This window comes from Strigops habroptila, chromosome 6 (genome assembly GCF_004027225.2).
Source record: "Strigops habroptila isolate Jane chromosome 6, bStrHab1.2.pri, whole genome shotgun sequence".
NCBI classification, from domain to species: domain Eukaryota; kingdom Metazoa; phylum Chordata; class Aves; order Psittaciformes; family Psittacidae; genus Strigops; species Strigops habroptila.
Window position 1 is genome coordinate 70,618,142 of NC_044282.2, and position 19,364 is coordinate 70,637,505.

General features: G+C 41.0%; 1 protein-coding gene across 2 annotated transcripts in view; it reads right to left on the reverse strand.

The window, feature by feature from the left end:
• The window catches only part of PLCB1 (phospholipase C beta 1), a 397,627-nt gene that overhangs the window by 14,163 nt on the left and 364,100 nt on the right, over nucleotides 1–19,364 (reverse strand). The window contains exon 32 of one of the 2 annotated variants that reach the window (XM_030490901.1): nucleotides 8,613–8,677. The exons of the other annotated variant lie outside the window; for it this stretch is intronic. Coding sequence (XP_030346761.1) covers nucleotides 8,639–8,677 — 39 coding nt within the window. The 3' untranslated portion in view covers nucleotides 8,613–8,638. The remainder of the gene's footprint in view (nucleotides 1–8,612; nucleotides 8,678–19,364) is intronic. 2 annotated transcript variants of the gene reach the window in all.

The following is a 19,364-nucleotide window of genomic DNA, read 5'->3' on the forward strand; positions in this document are numbered from 1 at the left end:
GATTGAGCAGTACTATGCAATGGAAGGTTAATGGAGCCATCCTCATGATTAAGTTCAAGGGATTAATATGTCAGTTCAGTTGGGTTTTATTTAAACATTTTTTCCTAAGGTCGTATTAACACCGACTACTGCAAACTCGAGCAACTCTCTAATTGCCCATGAAGTTCAAATGAACCATGCAGCAAACTTCATTGCAGTGATGTTCAGCAAGCATCCTGCAATGCAAAAATTGACATATAAGGTTACTTCATAAAGCTGGATAAACAAGACAAAGCCCATCCCACTGCTGTGCTTGAACTCATGCCCGTTAAAGGGCATACCCAAAGTTCACTTCAGTCTACAAGAAGACAGTGATTGACTTTGATGGGGTTTGGATCTACTGGCAACCATGTAAGTATAGGCACAAAACACTCAGGTCAAATGAAGGAACCACAGGCACAAAATGGCATGAGGTGCATACTCCTTGCCCAACAGAGATCTGAAGGAAATCTGATCACGAAGGAGAGGTGCAAAAGCCGCATTTCAGAGGTTCCAACTGTCTTGTCTTAGCAATTTAAGGAAACTGCAAAGCATGAAAGGACAACAACAGGACCAGGTTGCTGCTTAAAATCCAAGCCTGCTTCAACAGGCAGGTCGAGATCACAAATTCCCAGATACCATTCTTACATCCAGTTGTGCCCACCTTTCTGTCTTTGTGTACAACCTGATCTGGGTTTCTGCTGAGCACCTGAGCTCCACAAAGAAAGGAAACCACTGAAGGTGTTTTACCCCCTTAATGCTTATTATGGGTGAAGGACTATCACCCTGATCATGCTGCAGCCTGACCAGCCAGCACAGATCCGAGGTCAGCTCTTCTCAAGTGCGGTGGAATATGACCTACGGTGATAGGAAATGTGTGTGTCATAGTGATTGCATGTTTAAGTCTGCACTATGGTATGCTTTTCATCTTGCTGTGCAGTTGAACATCTTAAAGTCCTCTTTTAATGATATTGCCAAGAGCACAGTTGAGTTTTGTGGTCAGACCTTCCTGTTGCCAGAAAAAGGGATATACAAATTCCCCAGAAGCCAGCAGAGACAGGAAAATAAGAGATACAACAACTTAAAACTACACAGAGAATCAGTTCCTTTGCTACCTCCCTTCCTCACTGATCTCAGTGGGTCACACTGGGGCCTCATCCAGATCTCAAGCCTACCACAGGAAGATTGAGCTTTTCTGTTGACATCAGTGTGTGCTGATGTGGTCCTTGGCTTCTCTCCTTCTCAAGTTAATACAGTTCACCAAAGTCTAGTTCACCAGAGGGTCAAGCCTGAATGAAGATGAATCTCATGGAACTTCCCTAAATCCTTTGCTTTTCTTTCCACTGAGAGGCATGCCATCAGAATGTATAACATGATCTCCTTAGAGCTTCAATTTGTTTTTAATCTGATTTCATTTCTGTGTGTCACTATTGGTAGCTTCTATCTTGCAAAAGTTTTGTACCGTGCAAAACCTTATTTAAGAGGAAAAAAAAAATTGGCAGTAGAACAGAACCTCTTCTCCATGATAAGAACTTATCTTTTTAATGCTCTATCAGGGTTTTATTAGTACTTCGGTACTTGACATCTTCCAAAAGCATTAAAGAATTCTTGAGAGGTCTTACAACTTTCCAGTGTGTTCTCTGACGCCAATTCTGATAAAAATCTAATTGAAGATAAGTTTAATGAACACTGGAAAAATAAAGGCCTTTCATAAGCGATCAAGTTGTTTGAGGAAGCAAAAGGATACTTTAAAAACATTGGTTGCTTGGTTTAAAGCTCTGTTTAAAGTATGTGCGGAGTACATGTTTGTTGAGGATAACAAATGTATCTTGAATGTTGAGATAATTCCAATTGATAGCAGACAAGTATCAGAAATGAATAAGATGATTAACTTACAAAAACCCCTTTATAACAATGACTATAAAATGTCATCTCTTCCCCATTCCCATGGAAATCAATTTAGGACTATAGGAATACACACAGGCATTAGATTTAGTGATGGGGAGTGAATAAGTCATCTGCTACTCTATATAACAGTAAAAGGATTATTCTGAGTTAGTTACAGAAGTTATTCCTAAGAATTTCTTACCACTCGTGTTATTTAAACTCTCTTACACATCAATTAGTTTGAAATAATAAGTCTTTAGGCTATCCATTAATTGCAGCACTGTAGACAGGATCTGTATTTAAAATTATGCAATGAAAATTAAGCCGAAGCACCAAGCTGTCTTGGCTAACAAGAAAGCTTTCCTCAGCCCTTCGGATAAAGGAGGAGAGATAATGGGGGCACTGAATTCACAGGAGAACTCTTTCTCAGTTTACTATTCTGTCTTGTCACACGTTAACACAGACTACCGAAGCTACGAGCTGTTACCCACATGTTTAATCTGCAGTGTTGCATTTTCAGTGCCTTCATTTCCTGATCACACAGTACGAACAGAACTCCAGTGATTAATGCAAAGGAAGGACAACATATCTAACCTGAAGGAGAGCTGATCAAGAGACCCTGCAACAGCATCATTTACAAATACAATGTAAATGTGGATGGGAAATTGAAATAGTTTAGTTACTCTTTTAGAAGTCAGAGGAGGCTGGTTGCAGAGGAACATCTGGTCTATACATCAGAGCAAGAGACCATTTTTAGTTTCTCTCTCCCACTGTTATAGCTCGAGGCTCTCAAAGAAGGCTTTAACACACTCTTAAGTCTCGCTGTCTGTGCAGAACAGATCTTAGGACAACTGAATTTCTCTTGTCTGGTCATATCTTGCTTCACTGAGACACTGAAGCTACGATTTGGCATTTGTACCATTAGAGCTGGTTGATGGTGGCACCTTGTCAGAGGCGCACAGCACAGGCTGCCACATCAGTCAGAGCTGCTGCCTGCAGCCACTGCCCTCAGTGCAGCCATTAGTTGATAGGGTTTTTTTCTCAAACCCTCTATGCCTGCAGCATGAATAAAAAGTCAAAGATAACATTCAGCTGATTCAAACAGATCTTGGGAATGGTGTCTTCCTGCCATAGGAATTAGGAAAAAAAGCAACTGAAATATTGTGTGTTGAAAAGGGTGCCTGACGGGGGTAATCATACCTGAGAGTGATGCTGCTTTAAAGTCAAACTGCAGCAGCTTGCTCTCTGCCAGTCTTCTCTGCGTGCTACACCAGCAGTTACAGAGCTGTTCCACCTTCGTGTCCTGTATCTTGTGCTTACTTGTACTTTGAAACAAGAAAAGGCAGTCGACTTTCTGTGCGCGATGCAGCTTATTTTATTCTCAGACACTAGCGGTTTACACTTCTGTGCACAAAAAGATATCCCCTTGAACGTTCAGCCTAGCCACTGTGAGATTTCCTAATGTCAGCATCCTGCACTCAATATGTGGCTCTTATAAAAAAACATTCTCTATTATATGCATGTTTATTAAAAAAGTGCTCCTACTAATATTAATAAATGGTTAGAGGAGGGAAATGAGGCTGAATCCTGAGTAAGCCTCTTAAGACATGTCCGTGCCCTCGTGGATGCAAATACAAAAAGGGGAAAAGGGGAAGGCATCTGGTTATTTAAGTAAATCAAAGTAATGACTTCAATGGCATAAACAGATTTTGTATACAAATTCACGTTACTGAAATACTCATACAAAAGACACAGTTTGTTCAAGGGGGACAGGTATAAAGAAGGTCTCTGGTGAGATATTTATCAAAGATCTTCATTTTTTTTCTCATCTCCAGCATATTGCAGGAGAGGGACCTGCTGAAAGTCTCTGGGTAATGACAGAATTGGACATGACCATGGATATTGTCATGGTGGGCACCTACAACAGATGCTCACACCAGCTCACAAGATTGGGGGGGTGAAGTTACTTACTTACTTGACCAGAAACCTTTTAAAAATGGAATAGAGCAGAGCTCTTCAGCTTTTTAGCAGTCAACAGTCCTATTTACAGTATGTACTCTCTACTGGTGACTGGATGGGTAAAGAGACACCTATTGCACATAAAAGATCTGGACCTGTGGGCAGGCTTATTGCTTTTTCACACTCTATTCCCACAGCAGCCAACACAGAGGATCTTGGCCTGTGTAAAATCCTCAAACATGGTTTATATCCCTCAAACATGGTTTATATCCCTCAAACATGGTTTATATCCCTCAACTAAATCTGCTTATAAGGGAGTCACAACCATTAAAGGGCAGCTGATATTACAAGAAAAAAACCCCCAGTCTTAAAAAAATCACTTAAAAAGTAAAATAGCCAAGTAATAATTTAAAAATGGAACTAATTTTCAAGCAATTAATATTTTCAAGGGGGAGGTGCAGTAGTGTCTGAACACAAATGGGAACGAAGGGTACTCTGGGCCAAGAGGAGACACAAACAGTGACATGAAATTGGGGAGAAACTACTGCAGAATTTATTCCATTATGTGCCATGGAGAGTGTGAGCTCCTGCTTGGAATTACAACGATACCCTGAGAAAAAGACTGACAGTGACTTATCGTTCCCAGGAGCTTCTACAATTTCCATGCTACTTAGCATTACAGGCTCATCTATCTATCACACCTCAACTTGAGCAGCATCCAAGCTATGTGGTAGAAGGTCTATTACTAAAAGAACAGGGAAGGATTTAATTGCCACCAAGGCCGTCAATCCTACCAGGAATCTCTGCTTCGAAAACTGAACCTGCAGAATTTTCAGCAGATGGGAGCATTTTAAGTGTGGAAATTCTACCCTGAGATCTCACTGACCTATATAACACCCCACAATAGAACTCATCCAAACAGACACTTCTAAATGTACTAACATAAATAATCTCCAGACCACAGATAAACTAATGCATACACTAATAGTTTCTAGAAATACTAACCTTCAGCATCAGCAGGTTGTGAATTAATTTGCCCTGAGAGCTCCACCTTGTATGTTTTATTCAGGCATTAACACCTACTTTGTGAAAATAAAGCTGTCAGAATGTGAGCTACCACACGCAATATCATTCCCACAGGCCACACAGTAATTAAAGAAGGAGGCTGACATCGCACCGTGCAGGATTCTGGTTGTGGAGAACAGCTATCAAGAGTTACAACATTCCAGGCTTCGGTAAAATGCCAGCTTGATACACAGGGCACCTATAAATGGCTGAAGCCCCACTGAACAACTCCACCATGCACTTATGTGTTCCTTTGAGACAAAGCTTAAAGGATGAGGGAAGTACAGCAGTAGCTTCTAGGTCCTACTTTTTGCAGCTCTTATGAGCCATCCCTACCCAGCCAAAATGTCCTAGTGGAAAAGCCATTTTGCATGGAATAAAAAGAGCTACATGTTCAGAGCAGGCTTATAAGTCTACATTCTCTTTTTCTGTCTCAAGGATTTTATCTCAGGTTTCTGCTGTTGACAAACATAACTGTTAGCTAAATGGAAGCCACTCCTAGAAATTACTAACGTTCAGTCACCAGCGGATTCATACAGTTCCTGAATGAAGATTTAAGTAGTTTCTCTAGCTTTCTGCACAGCTATTATCATGGCTTAGAAGGATTATATGCCTCTCCTGCAGAGAAATATTCTCTAAGGTCATTAGCTTTGTTCAGCCTAAAGCCAGGGGTTTCTTACACAGGAGAGAGAGCTGAGATACTCCTTTTTGACCTGCAGGAAAAATAGACTCTTTCCTTCCGCACAGCCTTCCCTCCTCCTATCCAGCTACTTCAAAGCACTCAAAGTGTCTTGTCCTGTGGATGCAGCAGTGAGAGCTTAGGGCAGAAAGGGAAGAAAAAGAAGCTGCCTCCCATCATTCTCATAATTGCTCTGGAGTGAGGTAAACCTCAGGGCAATGGATTCCTTCACCCCAGTTTTGAGCTCCCTGCGTACTCAGTGTTTCTCAAGTTTTCACGCACAGGTAGGGCACACTGAATGCCCACCAAGCATAGCTTCTCCTAATACCATTCCCTTTACACAGCCTATTAGGGCAAAGTCCTGAGAGCAGGAGAAAGCAAGGGAAAGACTAACTCCAGTGGTGTCGTAAGTGGTTACATGATGTCTGCCACAGGAGGCTTTTCTCTGTGGTCTGATTTCCTTCTATCAGTGCAGGAGCAACTGATAATCCAAACCTGGATTTGCCCAGGTCTGCACCATCCTCCCAAGATATCCTGATTTGCCCCAGGCAGCTGATACGACATTGGCCGTATACTGTTTGAAATGTAAGTGATGTATGATGAGAACAGCGTTAGAACAAGTACTTCTGATCACTGAGTTGTTTCAAGGCAGCTCAGCTCTAATCCTGCTTTTCAGGAAAGGAAGACAGAACATCCCTCAGGAAATCAATATTCTCATGGCACTTAAACAACAAAGAAATACCAGTTCCCTAGCGAGCAATCACCAATTCAATTTTGCCATCTTCAGCAAGTCACTCTTTTGAATACTGTCAAGGTGCCAACATATTCATCCTTTCTTTTGTCACATCTACTTTGCCCAGGAAATGTACATTTTTAGTTGCCTTGCCTGTGTCCAAGAGGCAAACAACATTTATGCAATCAAGGCTGTGCCTAGCAATTTAAATCTCTAACCTTACCACAATGAGAGAACTAAACACTATTAAGAACTGTGTTATTTTAACAAGTGTTTGAATAAATGATCACTTATTTTACGACAATAAAAACATTTAAATAAACCATAAGCATGCAAGATATGTATAGATACATGAAGAATATGGTGGTGTCCGTGTGGGCAGGAGACAGGTGATTCACAGTTAAAAAGCCTGACAAACCAAGTTATAGTCACACTTTATAGATCAAACTTACTTAGCATTTGCCTTTCAGTGACGTATAGAAGTCAATCTGTGTTGTGCAAGGCACAGGTAAACAAACAGAGTTGGTTCCTCCTTTCTTGCCAGTACATGTCCGTAGAAGTACCCATGAGGAGTATTTAACAACCAAACAGAAAACCTGATACAGGCTGATAAAACAACCCTGGGGAAAGCCCAAGGAACCACCATGGTGATGCTGGCCAGGGAGCAGAACAGCGCTCCCAGCCAACATGTGCCTTCAGCACTGCTGAAGGTGCATCGCTGCTGACACTGCTACCACCATCACAGAGACTGGAAGAGGAGTAGTCCCCAAAACTGAGCCTTGGGTGTCATTAGAATCATAGAATGGGTTGGAAGGGAACTTCAAAGGTCATCTAGTCCAATCTCCCATGCAATAAGCAGCGACATCTTCAAATCAGGTTTAGGAAGGACTATCAATTGCAGAACAACTATTAAGACCTTGTGTGGGGTGGTGAAAAGCCACAGAAGGATGTTCTGTAGCAAGGAGGAGCTGCAGCTCTCTTGGGAAGGCTCCTTCTACTCCTGCACACGTGTGTGAGTTGAACCCGAGGACACTGCAAAGCAAACTCTGCCTGCCTGGCAGTTAACCAAAACCCCCTGCATCCAGGTAACTGCAGCAGAAAGGCAGGTTTTGTTACCAGATACCATCCTCACTGAGAAGCCACGGCGGTTCTCTCCTCAGAGACAAGCAAAGCATATTAAAGCATTCCAGAAGAAAGCAGTAGAAGGTGAAATATTAAATTAAAATACAAAGCAAGCAGGATTCACTGATTCAGTGAGAAAGATGTGTGGCTTATTGCTACTGAAAGCTCGAAACCTCCTGGCATGACTATATTTACAGGAGGCTCCAGGAAGTTTGCTTATACATAACCATGTCTCCTGATAGCAGAGATACCTCTGAAATAATACTTCATTCTATCAGCATGTTCTAATTATCAGCCCTTCCACAAAGCAACAAAACCTGCTCTTTTACCTCAGTCTTTCGTCTTTCTTCCAGGCTTTGCCTGCCTTTCCCCAGTTGTTCTCTATTCCCTTCCTCCTCCCTGAAAAACTCACTCTCTTACCTCTAAACCTTCCCCCTTTAGGCTTCACTAATCCTGTTTTACTGATTCACATTCATAAATTCTTCCTCTTTGTCCCCCATTTTTTCTTCCTGCTCTGATGCCCTGGTTAAGCCTTTCTTTATCCCATACTCTGGTGTTCCAGATGACAAATCCTTAATTTATCTGCTTGCTCACCTTAATCTTCAGAGTTACCCAGAATTCCTACCTTCCATACCTTCCCCCATCTCATACCTCTACATTGAGATGCTCTCAATTCCTACCCCTGCATCCTTCCCCCCGCATCAATCTTTACCTCTTCAGAGAGACATTTCATAGTGCCTGGTTGTCTGATCTGGGAGTACTGCAGCTACTGTGAGCAGAGAACAGAGGATATTCTGATGACCCCAAGGGCTGTGGAAAGAAAGCTTTGTATAATCATGCTGTTACACACAGCCCCTGACCGCTGCACTGAGGTGGGGCAAAAGCAGCAATAAATAAAACAGGCAGGGAGACAATGGGGTGGGGTATGGTTTGAAGAAGCCACAAATTGCTTTTAAGGTATAAAAGGGATGTAATGGTCAGTGGCAGCATATGTTATGCAGCTAGCAGATAATAATCAGGGCTAGAATTGCTCCAAGATTTCAGAAGAACCACCAGGCAGTAAATTGTGGATGCTCCTGACTTAGTTTTGACATGTAAAATGAAAACAACATTAGCATTACTAGATAAAAAGGGGAATGTTTCACTCACTTTCACTATAGTCTCATATTCCATTTCTACTTCTGTTTTTCCTCTACTTCTTGTTCTTCTATGCTCTTTAAAACAAAACCAAGGATCATTTCAATTTGAGGTGATTAACAGTTACTCTAAGCTGAAATGACATAATTCTGTGCATTACAGTAAAATAACATCTCTTTAATCTATGCACTCAATGAAAAACAAAAGATTGCTTCATGCTTCTGTGTGCTGGCTCATTAATATTTGACTTGGTACATGTTAGTCAGAGAAACCAGGCTATTTATCACAACCTCTCACTCCATACTAAAAGAGGACAGTATTTCAGCTGTGGTACGTGGGAGATCCGGGTTTAGTTGAAGTTGCAGCTTACACACATCACAAGAAGTGTCATTTTTTTTCTGGGAGGGGGAAAGAAGCATGTCTCTGAAGGCAAAAATGAGCATCAGCCATGCTATCTGAAGTACGTGCTTGAAGAAATACCTCCAGCTGTTGCAGCAGAAAGGCCTTAGACTGCAGTCATGCCTAGTCCCATGAACTCAGTGCAGTTTGGATGGAAAACCTTCAAGGACATCACCACGTGCGTATGGGAGTGGTGCTGCTCCTTCCCCATTCAGCCTACTCCCTTTGAGTCAGTGTTGCACGAGTGCCTGAGCAGGACGAGGTGTGGGACACGCTGCTCTTGGAGATGTCACTACTGTTCACTTGCCTTCATCCTGAGTTGGTGTTTCTCTCTGGAGCTGAAACTTCCATTTGATGGTTCAAAAGAGCAGCAGGAAGGTCCCATTGTCCCATCTACCTAGCAGACCCCGGCGTGCTGCAGGCAGCTATGTGCTACTCGGGGCTGACTCGCTGGGGTAGCTGTGGTTTGTCATGCACCACCCTGAGCACCCTCAAGTTAAACTCTCTCTTGATGAGGTCTAAGATCTGCATCAGAGAAGTCCTGAAGGTAATCCAGCAGCAACCAAAAGGGCCCAAGTGTTTTAGTTTGTACAGTTACTAGAAGATGGCAATAAAATCATAACTGGGAATTGAAATTAAATGGGTGACTTTTTGGTTCTTGCCAAGTGCAGCCTTTAAACAACGTTGCCATGCCATTTTCAAGTGGCTGCAGCATGTTTCATTCTCTGTTGTGTTTAATTATTGTGGTTACTGTCTTGTTTTACTCTTAAATAAGTGTTATTTCAGTATTATGTGATTTACTGCTTCACATGCATACTGTATTGCTGAACTTGGTTCTGTATGTACAAGTCAAATCACAGCTCTTTCAGGATACAGTTGGTGCCACTAAAATCTTGACACTTCCCACATCATGTACTTTATACTCTACTACGTATTCAAGACAGTTTTGTATTTACATTGTCCAGGAGCCAGAGCTGTAATGGCATCCAATGCAATACGGTGATACTAGGTGAGAGTCATGGAATAATTGCATGCAAGTTCACTGAGGTCAACTGGATTTTTGTCTTATCTGTCAGGTTTGTTACAAATGAAATTGAAAACTGAAACCTTTAAAAAGAAATAGAAACAGACAATAGCACAAAATAAAGTTTCTCATTTAATATTTAAAGATTAGAATAGCTTCATAACTGAAGTAGCACTTTTACAATTTGTTACAAAACATTTCCTCTCAAAGCATTCTCTTAAAGTGAATATAATGATTGAGTCACTTCCTTGGAAATGGGTGAAGAGGCAGAACAATATGTCTGAGCACTGTGTCCTCATTTTACTTTCATGCAGATTCATAACTGCCTTCTAATTGAGTCACAATGGCAGGCAAAAAATACAATTAGCTAACAACGTGGCTGGATTTGATTGAAATCCTGTGTCAGGGAACTCGTGCCACCTTCTTACATTGTGTTGCAACAAATGAATGAAACCATTTTCTTTATTTTCTCCTTGAACTCTTTCTCACCTTGGTAGCAGTGGGCTGTAAAGCTACTGCATTAACACTGACACAGCTGGTGTTTGTAAGATACACGCTGGGTATACGATGGTCAGGAAATGGGTGCCAGTGATTGTGGTAGCTTGCACCATTTTGACATGCAAAATCAAGCTAAAATATTAGCTGAGGAAGCAGAAGGTGACAGTTTGTAGCAGCAAAAATGTAGCAGCAAGAAGGTGAAATGTAAAGTGAGTAAAGAAAGCTACTTTGTTTTGCATAGTTCCTTATCACTTCTCCTGACGCACTTCAGTTTTCCGTCCCTTTGATCTATAGACTTCACTGGTTTTGTGCTCCCACTGACAGACAAATCAGGTAAAGTGCCTTCCTCAAAATTGGCAATTTTAACAAAATCACATACGTGTTTGCAGCACACAAACAGTTTGTTACTGTGCATGTTGGCCTAGTTACTTCAATGAGCCTTGTAACTACTGAAGGCAGGTTAAGATTTGATTAGAAATTCCCTTAAAACCAGTCTTGGAAAACACTACAAAGCATCCTCTTGCTCAGTTCCTTAGTTTGTGCAACATTATTACTTTTCCTTACTTTTGGCACTGTTTTTAACCAGCTTCCCTATTAAAGACACATCTGGGTTTGTGCAAATGTGTGTGTACTTTGCATGCAGGTGACTGCAGGTATGTGTTGGCTTGTTCTCACACACCAGGATTTGGGTGTGCAAAGTAGGCACCCATTTGCCAATGGGCAGATTTTACCTACCTGAGGATGAACATCAGGCTCAAAACAAGTAAACATTAAAAAAGAAAGCAGCACCCAAAAATTATAACAAAAAAATCATCTACTTAATCCAACTGAGGCTTTTCCCTTCGATTATTTATCAGAACACAGTCCACTGAAAGTAACAGAGATATCTGGATAGCATGAATTCCACAGTGATAGGAAATAATAAGGTTAGGAGATACAACTACTCAGCTGTAAGTAGGGTAGCACCACTCAAAACCTGTATTGTTTATAAAGCTTTTAACAATACAGCCTGTGCACTTGCACCATTAGGATACTCTGATCCAAGTGACACAAGTGTGGCAGACGTATATTGTACGTTAGGCACACATATTTACCACAGGGGTGCTCTCTAGTTTGGGAGCTCCAGGAATTGTCTTGCAGCACAGGAGAGAGAAACACAGGGATTAAAACAAAACACCAAATTTCAAGCTTTTTTTCTATCATGATGGTCATGATTGACTCAATTACCTGGTCTTCAAAATCAACTTCAAGCAACTTCCTGATTTAATGTGAGAAGTATCTTGCTGTATGTACAGACACTGTGTTAAGCAGCTCTTTGTGAAATCTCTAACGCATAGATAATACAACACAGAAAACATGTATGATTTCCCAAATCATAACCAAGCAGCCAAATACTGATTGCTTTTATTAGTGCTGAAACAACATTTTAGAGAAGACACACATGGGAACTAGATTGCAGAACACTAATGACGAGGGGAAGTTCTGTTGTTCAGTCACTGTCTACCTAGTGCTGGTTTCCCAGCAGTTTTCTGGAGACATCAGACAGTCCAGAAATCAATCCAGTGCAAGTTTAAGCTTTTAAAATATTAAAGTTGAATATATTCTGATTTATCTGATGATCCTGAACGTGTCCTCACTTGTGTAAAGGGCCACAACAAAGGCTGCACTTTCTGGTTTCTAAGCTGTCATGAAAAGCTCTGTTGTGTTCTCATTTATTGTGATGTTACTATAAAAAACTACTGCCACAGTTAGTCCAGATTTATATTCTTGCTAATGCATAGAAATGTGGCACAGAATCTTGTCATTCACTACAATAAACTGTGTTGACCTCACACCTCCAATCAAATGTTAATGTAACTATTCTTTACAATTATCTTTTATGAACCCTTAAAAATACAATGAAGAAAAGTGTATTGTACCTGGGAAAAGAAAAAGGGAATACTTCCTATCCACAAGAGGTGCCTCACAGCACATCATTTAGTTCTCTTAATAATTCACATCTCAGTTATTCAGCAACTTACATGTGTTGCTGTTGGCTCTGCCTTTGGCACACACATACAGTGTTTTCCGAGACCACAGCAGCACAAAATCACCATGTTAAAGACAGAAGAAAAGATCTGAAAGAGCAGTTTGAGGAGAAATGGGAAAGTTTTAAGCAATGGTGCAACCTCAGTGACTTAAGATTTTTAGACATGAAACACTCATGCCTGGCTCCTTCTCTTTCTGTGCTATACTGCTCTTACCAAGGGTTCAGCTGAAGGATCCCTCTTCACTGGTGGCAACTGGAGGGACATATTTCTGCTGAATCTTTGGCCAGCTAAGAAGCAAGTAGTGCTCTCTGGCCACTAAAACTGGGGCAAAACCCTAAGCCATCTAGAAAACAGTATATACTGTCCATTATTTAACCGATGGAACAAGCAAAAGATTCTTGGCTCTTTATGGAAGAAGCTCTGGCCTAAATCACTAAGTCATAACTCCTTTTCAAAATCTATTTCCAGCTGTGTTGTAGAGTTCATCTTCAAAATAATGTGCCAGGTGTGTTTTACATAAGAGTGTTCTTTATATAGGCATCTACAAGCAGAATTGCAAAACCAAGCAAAAAAAGGAAAAGAAAGGATAGAGGGCATGCTTTCCCATGGGTGTCATCTACAGCAAGGCTGCACAGACAGACACTGAGGACAAAATCTAGCTCATGGCAACACAGAAACAGTACAAAAAACATTTAAGGTAGCAACCTGTTTTGAATCATTATGAAAGTTGTGAAATCTTGTTATATTGTCACCTTCCTTGGATCACAAAAGATCCTCCATATCCCTGTCACAAAGACAGTGCACATGTAGGTTTGCTTGTTCATTGAGCTGAGACTGACTGTGAAGTGGACAGATGGAGGAAGAGATGCAGGAGGAAGAGAATGGTCCTGGCTTTGATTTCACTCGGTGAAACTGTAAAACCAATTCAGCTTAATTCTGCAGCACACCAGAGAAAACCAGTGTTTAACAACAACGTGAATGAAACCCATCACTATGCAATTCCACCCTTAAGTTACACATACACAATCCAACTGCAGCAAGAATAGCCTTACTGTGCACTCCTGTTTCTCATCCTGGCCAAGAAAAGAGGAACTACTAACTTCTTTCTTACATGATCATGAAGCCTGTTTAGCAGTCCTGCAATGGTCCCATTACTGCAAAGCTGGATTCTTGTCTGAGTACCAAGGCTCCTATACAGAAAACAGTCAAGTGTTCACAAAACCTGTTGTATTATAGGAGAGTCTGAAGGTGTCGAAGACTTTATGCAAGAATCTACATTACTGAGAACACTTCCTCTCATAAACTTTGTCTAGGTCACACATGGAAGTATTCCTTTGATAGAGATTAAGTACCTCAATATTTCATGTTAAGCAATGCTGAATTCTCACTCATCCTGTAAGATTCAAGTTATAAAGATGTACGTATACATAAACGTGTAAGAACATAACAAGGACTGTGAAGGACCTCTGTTCTCTGAGGTGAACCATAAAATTAGAGGAAGCAGCTTAGCTCCATCTTAAAAACAGCTTTCTGTCCACACAGTGCACAACATTAAAATAAGGTATATAGTACCCTGAACCCAGGACATACCCCAAACTGGAACTACTTGTCTGATGCCTAGTTAAGCATCAGCTAACCCAGTTATCTCTGTAAGAACACAGCCTGCAGCAGTATTCAGCAATGGCTCAGTCTTCCCTCTGTCCTTATAAACAGGTCAAATTGAAGCCCAAAAGCTTTTCAGTGAAACAAAATTGTTGCTCCAGTTTAGCAAGTGTACTGCATTATTTGATTGTTTTAAAGTGTAAACTGTTAACACATGGATTTTGTAAGTCACTTATCTTCAGGGGATGTAAAGGACTCAATCCTCTGATCTTGATGGTGAGACAGAAATTGCTTTCCATAACTGATACTCAAATTTGCAAGATGGCAAATTAAAGAAAATCCTTCTCCTATCCCAAAATGTCATTCTAAATCACAGCAGTACATGTTCAAAGTGATAGTAATAACATCCCTGATATTATTATCAGCAAATGCCAGTGGAATTAAGATAAGCATCAGGCAAATGGATGTCTCATTGATTCAATGCCTCATACAAATAAAATAGTTTAGTCATCTTATCTGACAGACTGACTTCCCTTGCAACCTTCGGTAAGTCATTTCATTGTTAAGGTCTCAACTCTCCCATCTGCAAAATTGTGTGAAATCTCTGTTATTAGTTCAAATGTTAATACTATTAGAATTTGAAAGCAATAGCATAGCCTTGTCCTACTGAGCTACCATAATAGCTTAGGCAATTTTAGGTCCTTCTCTGTTCAGTATAGCAGATGGCACAGCTTTCCCTGCAGCACGAGGAGATTTATTTCCTAAGAATGTTTGAAAATCCAAATCCTTTTCCTAATCAAGTATCGGATAAAAGCATCTTTTACACAAACAGCACATCAAGAGAATGTAATCTCCCAAAACGTCATTAAACACTAAATGACTGTGAAAATAAACAAACAAAAATGTGGCTTTTATTATAAATTGTTATTAGTTGCATTTGTTTTGTACGAAGCAATCCATAAGCCAATTAGTTCTTCAAATGACTACATGGGGGAAGTCCCTTCTGCCCCAGTGCTCCGTACTCTACGACAAGCTCATTTGTGTCTAAGAAAAGATTTTCAGCTTCATTCTTTTCTGAAGCCGAAGTTAGCCTCAGACAGATAACACAGCTACTGCTAATAAACTCAAGATGCCTTAATATCAATTTGCTCAATGGAAAATCCTGCTTATTTTGGGCTAATTTAGTACAGCAGTACCTGCTTAAGATCAATTCACAGCAGACTATTTCCTATTTAATGCTAATTAAAATCATGGATTTCCTGTTCCAAACAGCATATAACCCTGAAAAATTACTTATGAACCCCATGTGTTATTGGCTCAGCTGGTGGACTATGTCTAGACATACCACCTAATTGTGAGGTTCATAGAAACAACTACTGTAAGCAATGACAAAACGGCCAACACGAGGTCAGGTGATGAGGGAAAAACCGGAGACACTGAGATTTGTCCTCTCAACATTACCAAGTGCAGAGTGGCTTAGTTGTGGGTTCCTCCAGCCTGAGGAACCAAAGAACACAGAAGGCTGGAACTCTTTCTTGGCACATTAAATTTGAGGACCACCCAGCCTTTCTGTCTCAATTCCAGCCCTTTCCGGCCTTGAAGAGAATAATACTCCAGCTGTGTGCCAAGGGGATATCTGCAGGTGGCATCTGGGTTTGCCCTTACCCACCCACACTTCTTGTCAGGCCTATACAACAATATTTTCAACTGATTGTGCTGGGTAGATACAGGCTAATTCTCCTACTTCTGGAACACAGTGAAGTCAGGAAAGCACACAAGCATGGGAACAACTAAATAAAATGGATATTGGAGTGGCCCCGAGTTAAGGAAGATTCCACCCAATGCTTCCAGTCCATTGCTTCTGAGAATTTGTGTTCCTGAGGCTGGAGCCTCTAACTGAACTGCAGTTACCAGGAAAGCAGTACCCACTGGGCTCCATCATGATAGCAAACTTCCAGAGGTTAAGGAGAAGGGCAGCACAATCCCTATCTCTTTTGACATCATAAACTGAAAGAAGACACACTTACAAGAAGAATGTGCACTACTTTTGCTTATTAGTGAATCAGCTTTGTTTTCTTCTCCAAAAATCTTTGCCTCATTCCCACTGCAAAAGGCTAAAACCTGCTTAGGCTCATCTCAGGGCAAACTGATCAATCACAGCAGCCTGGACTGCATTTCCACCAAGACGCTGAGTTTAGGATGCTATGACAAAAGTGACATGCAAAAGTAAAAACCCTTGAGGAAGCAACCCTGCAGACTGCAAAACAGGCTCATCTTCAGAGCTTTGGCAACTCAGGTGCCAGCAAATATTTCTTTATTTGCACTAAGTCCAGCACAGCCTTGAGGAGACAGAGATGCATCTCTTTTAAAGCCTCCTCTACAGCTTTTATTTATGTACGCAGATAAGCAGTTGCCTGAGCACTGTACATGGGGATAATTTCAGAGTTTAAACTCCAACCAGTACATGTTATGAAAGGTAACATTAACAAATGTCAGTCGGGAAGACTCCTAATTCTCAATGGCACAGTGATGCTTATCTCAGAGCAGTAACAGCCAGAAGCCATTGCAAGAAAATCCAGACCCAAACTGTCCCAATTGTGGCCCAGCAGGTAAAACTCCCAAATCAGAAACAAGTGGAAGAACTCTTTATTCACCAGGCTAAACAGACTGGGATGAGTGATGCGAGGTGACTACTATGATTTAAAACGTTGCATTGAGTCTTACAGGACTTAAAGAGCAAACAAAAAAAAATCTCAATGCTTTATAAAGCCAAGCCTCAAAATCTATAACTTTAGAAGAAACTGGATTTTAAGTCTCCAACTTTGTAACATTTTCTTTTACACCCCAAAACCACTTACTCAAACAGTCAGCCCCGTCTATGTCTTACTAATTTCTCGGATGATTTTTCTTTTAACAGTGCTTGGTGATATTAATCGCATGCAAAAAAATAATAGCTGTATAATTAATGTAATACTAATACTGAATGTATATTCACTAGTTTTAATAAGAAAGAAGTACTTCAAGTTGTCTTTCATAATACAAGGGTTTAATTCTTGCTCGAATATTTATATAATTCACTGGTTGAAAACCATGTTCAGGAAGCAGCTGGGGCAGGGAGAGTCTTTGTGTGAGAGGCCCATGCAGAGCTGAGCATTTTAGGGTCTCTGTTCCTGCACTGAGCTACTGCAAATTCATGAACACTCAAAACAGATGCAGTCCTACTCTATGTGCGAAAATATAAGGCTAAACACTCTTGTATTTCAAATTTACTCAGGCTCCAGCTTCAGTCCATATTTATGGATAACTTAAATTGGTGTAGCTGAAGCACACAGTATCACTAGCAGTCCTCCTTTTCTCTCCTCCAGATTATGCCATCTGTGCAGGCATGGCTGGGCAAATTCTGTATCTGCTTGCTGCTGTAGCTTAAATTAATTAAGTGCACTAACGTAATCTGCTGCCAACTGGAATTTACACTAACAGACAGGACCACAAATAAAGAAGAAAGGTGGGGTCATGTCCCCCATGTCACTCAGCCAAATGCAGGGAAAGAGTCAGGCAGAAAGCTGGGGTCTGTGTTGGATACAGCTGACTCAGCACACAGATCCTGAAGTGATCAAAGAATGAGAACCTATACATTGCAGGTGAAATCTGACCAAACAGCAACGTTTTGGTACCCTTCAACCTCATCTATCTGAGTAGCTGAACATGCCTGGCAAGCCAAAAAAATGCTGAAATTCTAATAAAAGGGAGTTTTGAAGTGACAGCGGGCAATATCTGAGCTCTGCCAGGAGAAGGGCTGCAACTCTGACGCTCTTTAAATGACAGCATTCCCAGGGCTCTGAGGAGCTGCCTTAGCTGAGGTCAGTTTTGAGGCTGCTCAACAGCACAAACCACTGATGAAATGCAGAAGTAACAGGAACTGATATGAATGCAAACAAATATTCACAACAGCAGTTATTTTATCTGCATTTCTTATTAAAAGAATGCAATCAAATTAAGAATGATAATATGAATATAAATATTAATGCATGTGTTGGTATTTCAATGATGAAATGCTCTTTTTGTTGTTTAGAGGACTCAACAGATCTTGTTCTTTGAAAGCTTCGAACAGTCCTTCGTTTATCCTCATCTTGTTTTCTGACATAACTTATTTATTTACAGAATGTCAGGGGAGAAACCTCATTTCCAAGGGCAGTTTCTAATTAATTTTCTTAATTAAAAGTTAAACTCCATTGGTTTGTAACTAGTATTATCTAAACCCACAGAATTCATAGATTCTGGGGACCGGTTGAGAATACACCTACACAAGTGGGATCAGACTGTTCCCCATCTTCTGTCTCCAGGTGTTACAGATGTTGTCTGGCATCCTGAACATCTGCTCATTTTTGCCTGGTTTGGAAACAATTTCGTTTGCTCCAAAAGCCTCTAACATTATTAGGGAATTATTGTTCCCTTTGGTTTCTGTTAGACAGTGCTATAAGCAAGTGCTTCCACGGAACTACGTACCTAAAACTATTGGCTTTAAGGAGTTTTAAGTTCTGCCCTCAATATGAATCTGTAACAGCAGCCTCTGCAGAGATCCAACTTCATGAATTAGTGCTAGAATCCAGTAATATCCCAGGAAATGCCTGCTGCACTGATTCAAACATCTGCCATTCAGCTGAGATCCTTAGGAATCAGTGTAGGAATTCACAGTTTTAGGAGGGACCATGATTTCATCGTGGGTCCAGTGAAATCCTTAATGAAGTTCATAGAATCATAGAATAGTAAGGGCTGGAAAGGACCTTAAGATCATCTAGTTCCAACCCCCTGCCATGGGCAGGGACACCTTGCCCTAAACCATGTGGTCCAAGGCTCTGTCCAACCTGGCCTTGAACACTGCCAGGGATGGAGCATCCACAACCTCCCTGGGCAACCCATTCCAGTGCCTCACCACCCTCACTGTAAAGAACTTCTTCCTTATATCTAATCTAAACTTCCCCTGTTTAAGTTTGAACCCATCACCCCTTGTCCTACCACTACAGTCCCTGATGAAGAGTCCCTCCCCAGCATCCTTGTAGACCCCCTTCAGACACTGGAAGCTGCTCTGAGGTCTCCACGCAGCTTCTCTTCTCCAGGCTGAACAGCCCCAACTCTCTCAGCCTGTCTTCATAAAGTTAGTGTAAGTCTTTCAAATTACATCTGTGAAATGAAACCAGACTCATGACTAGG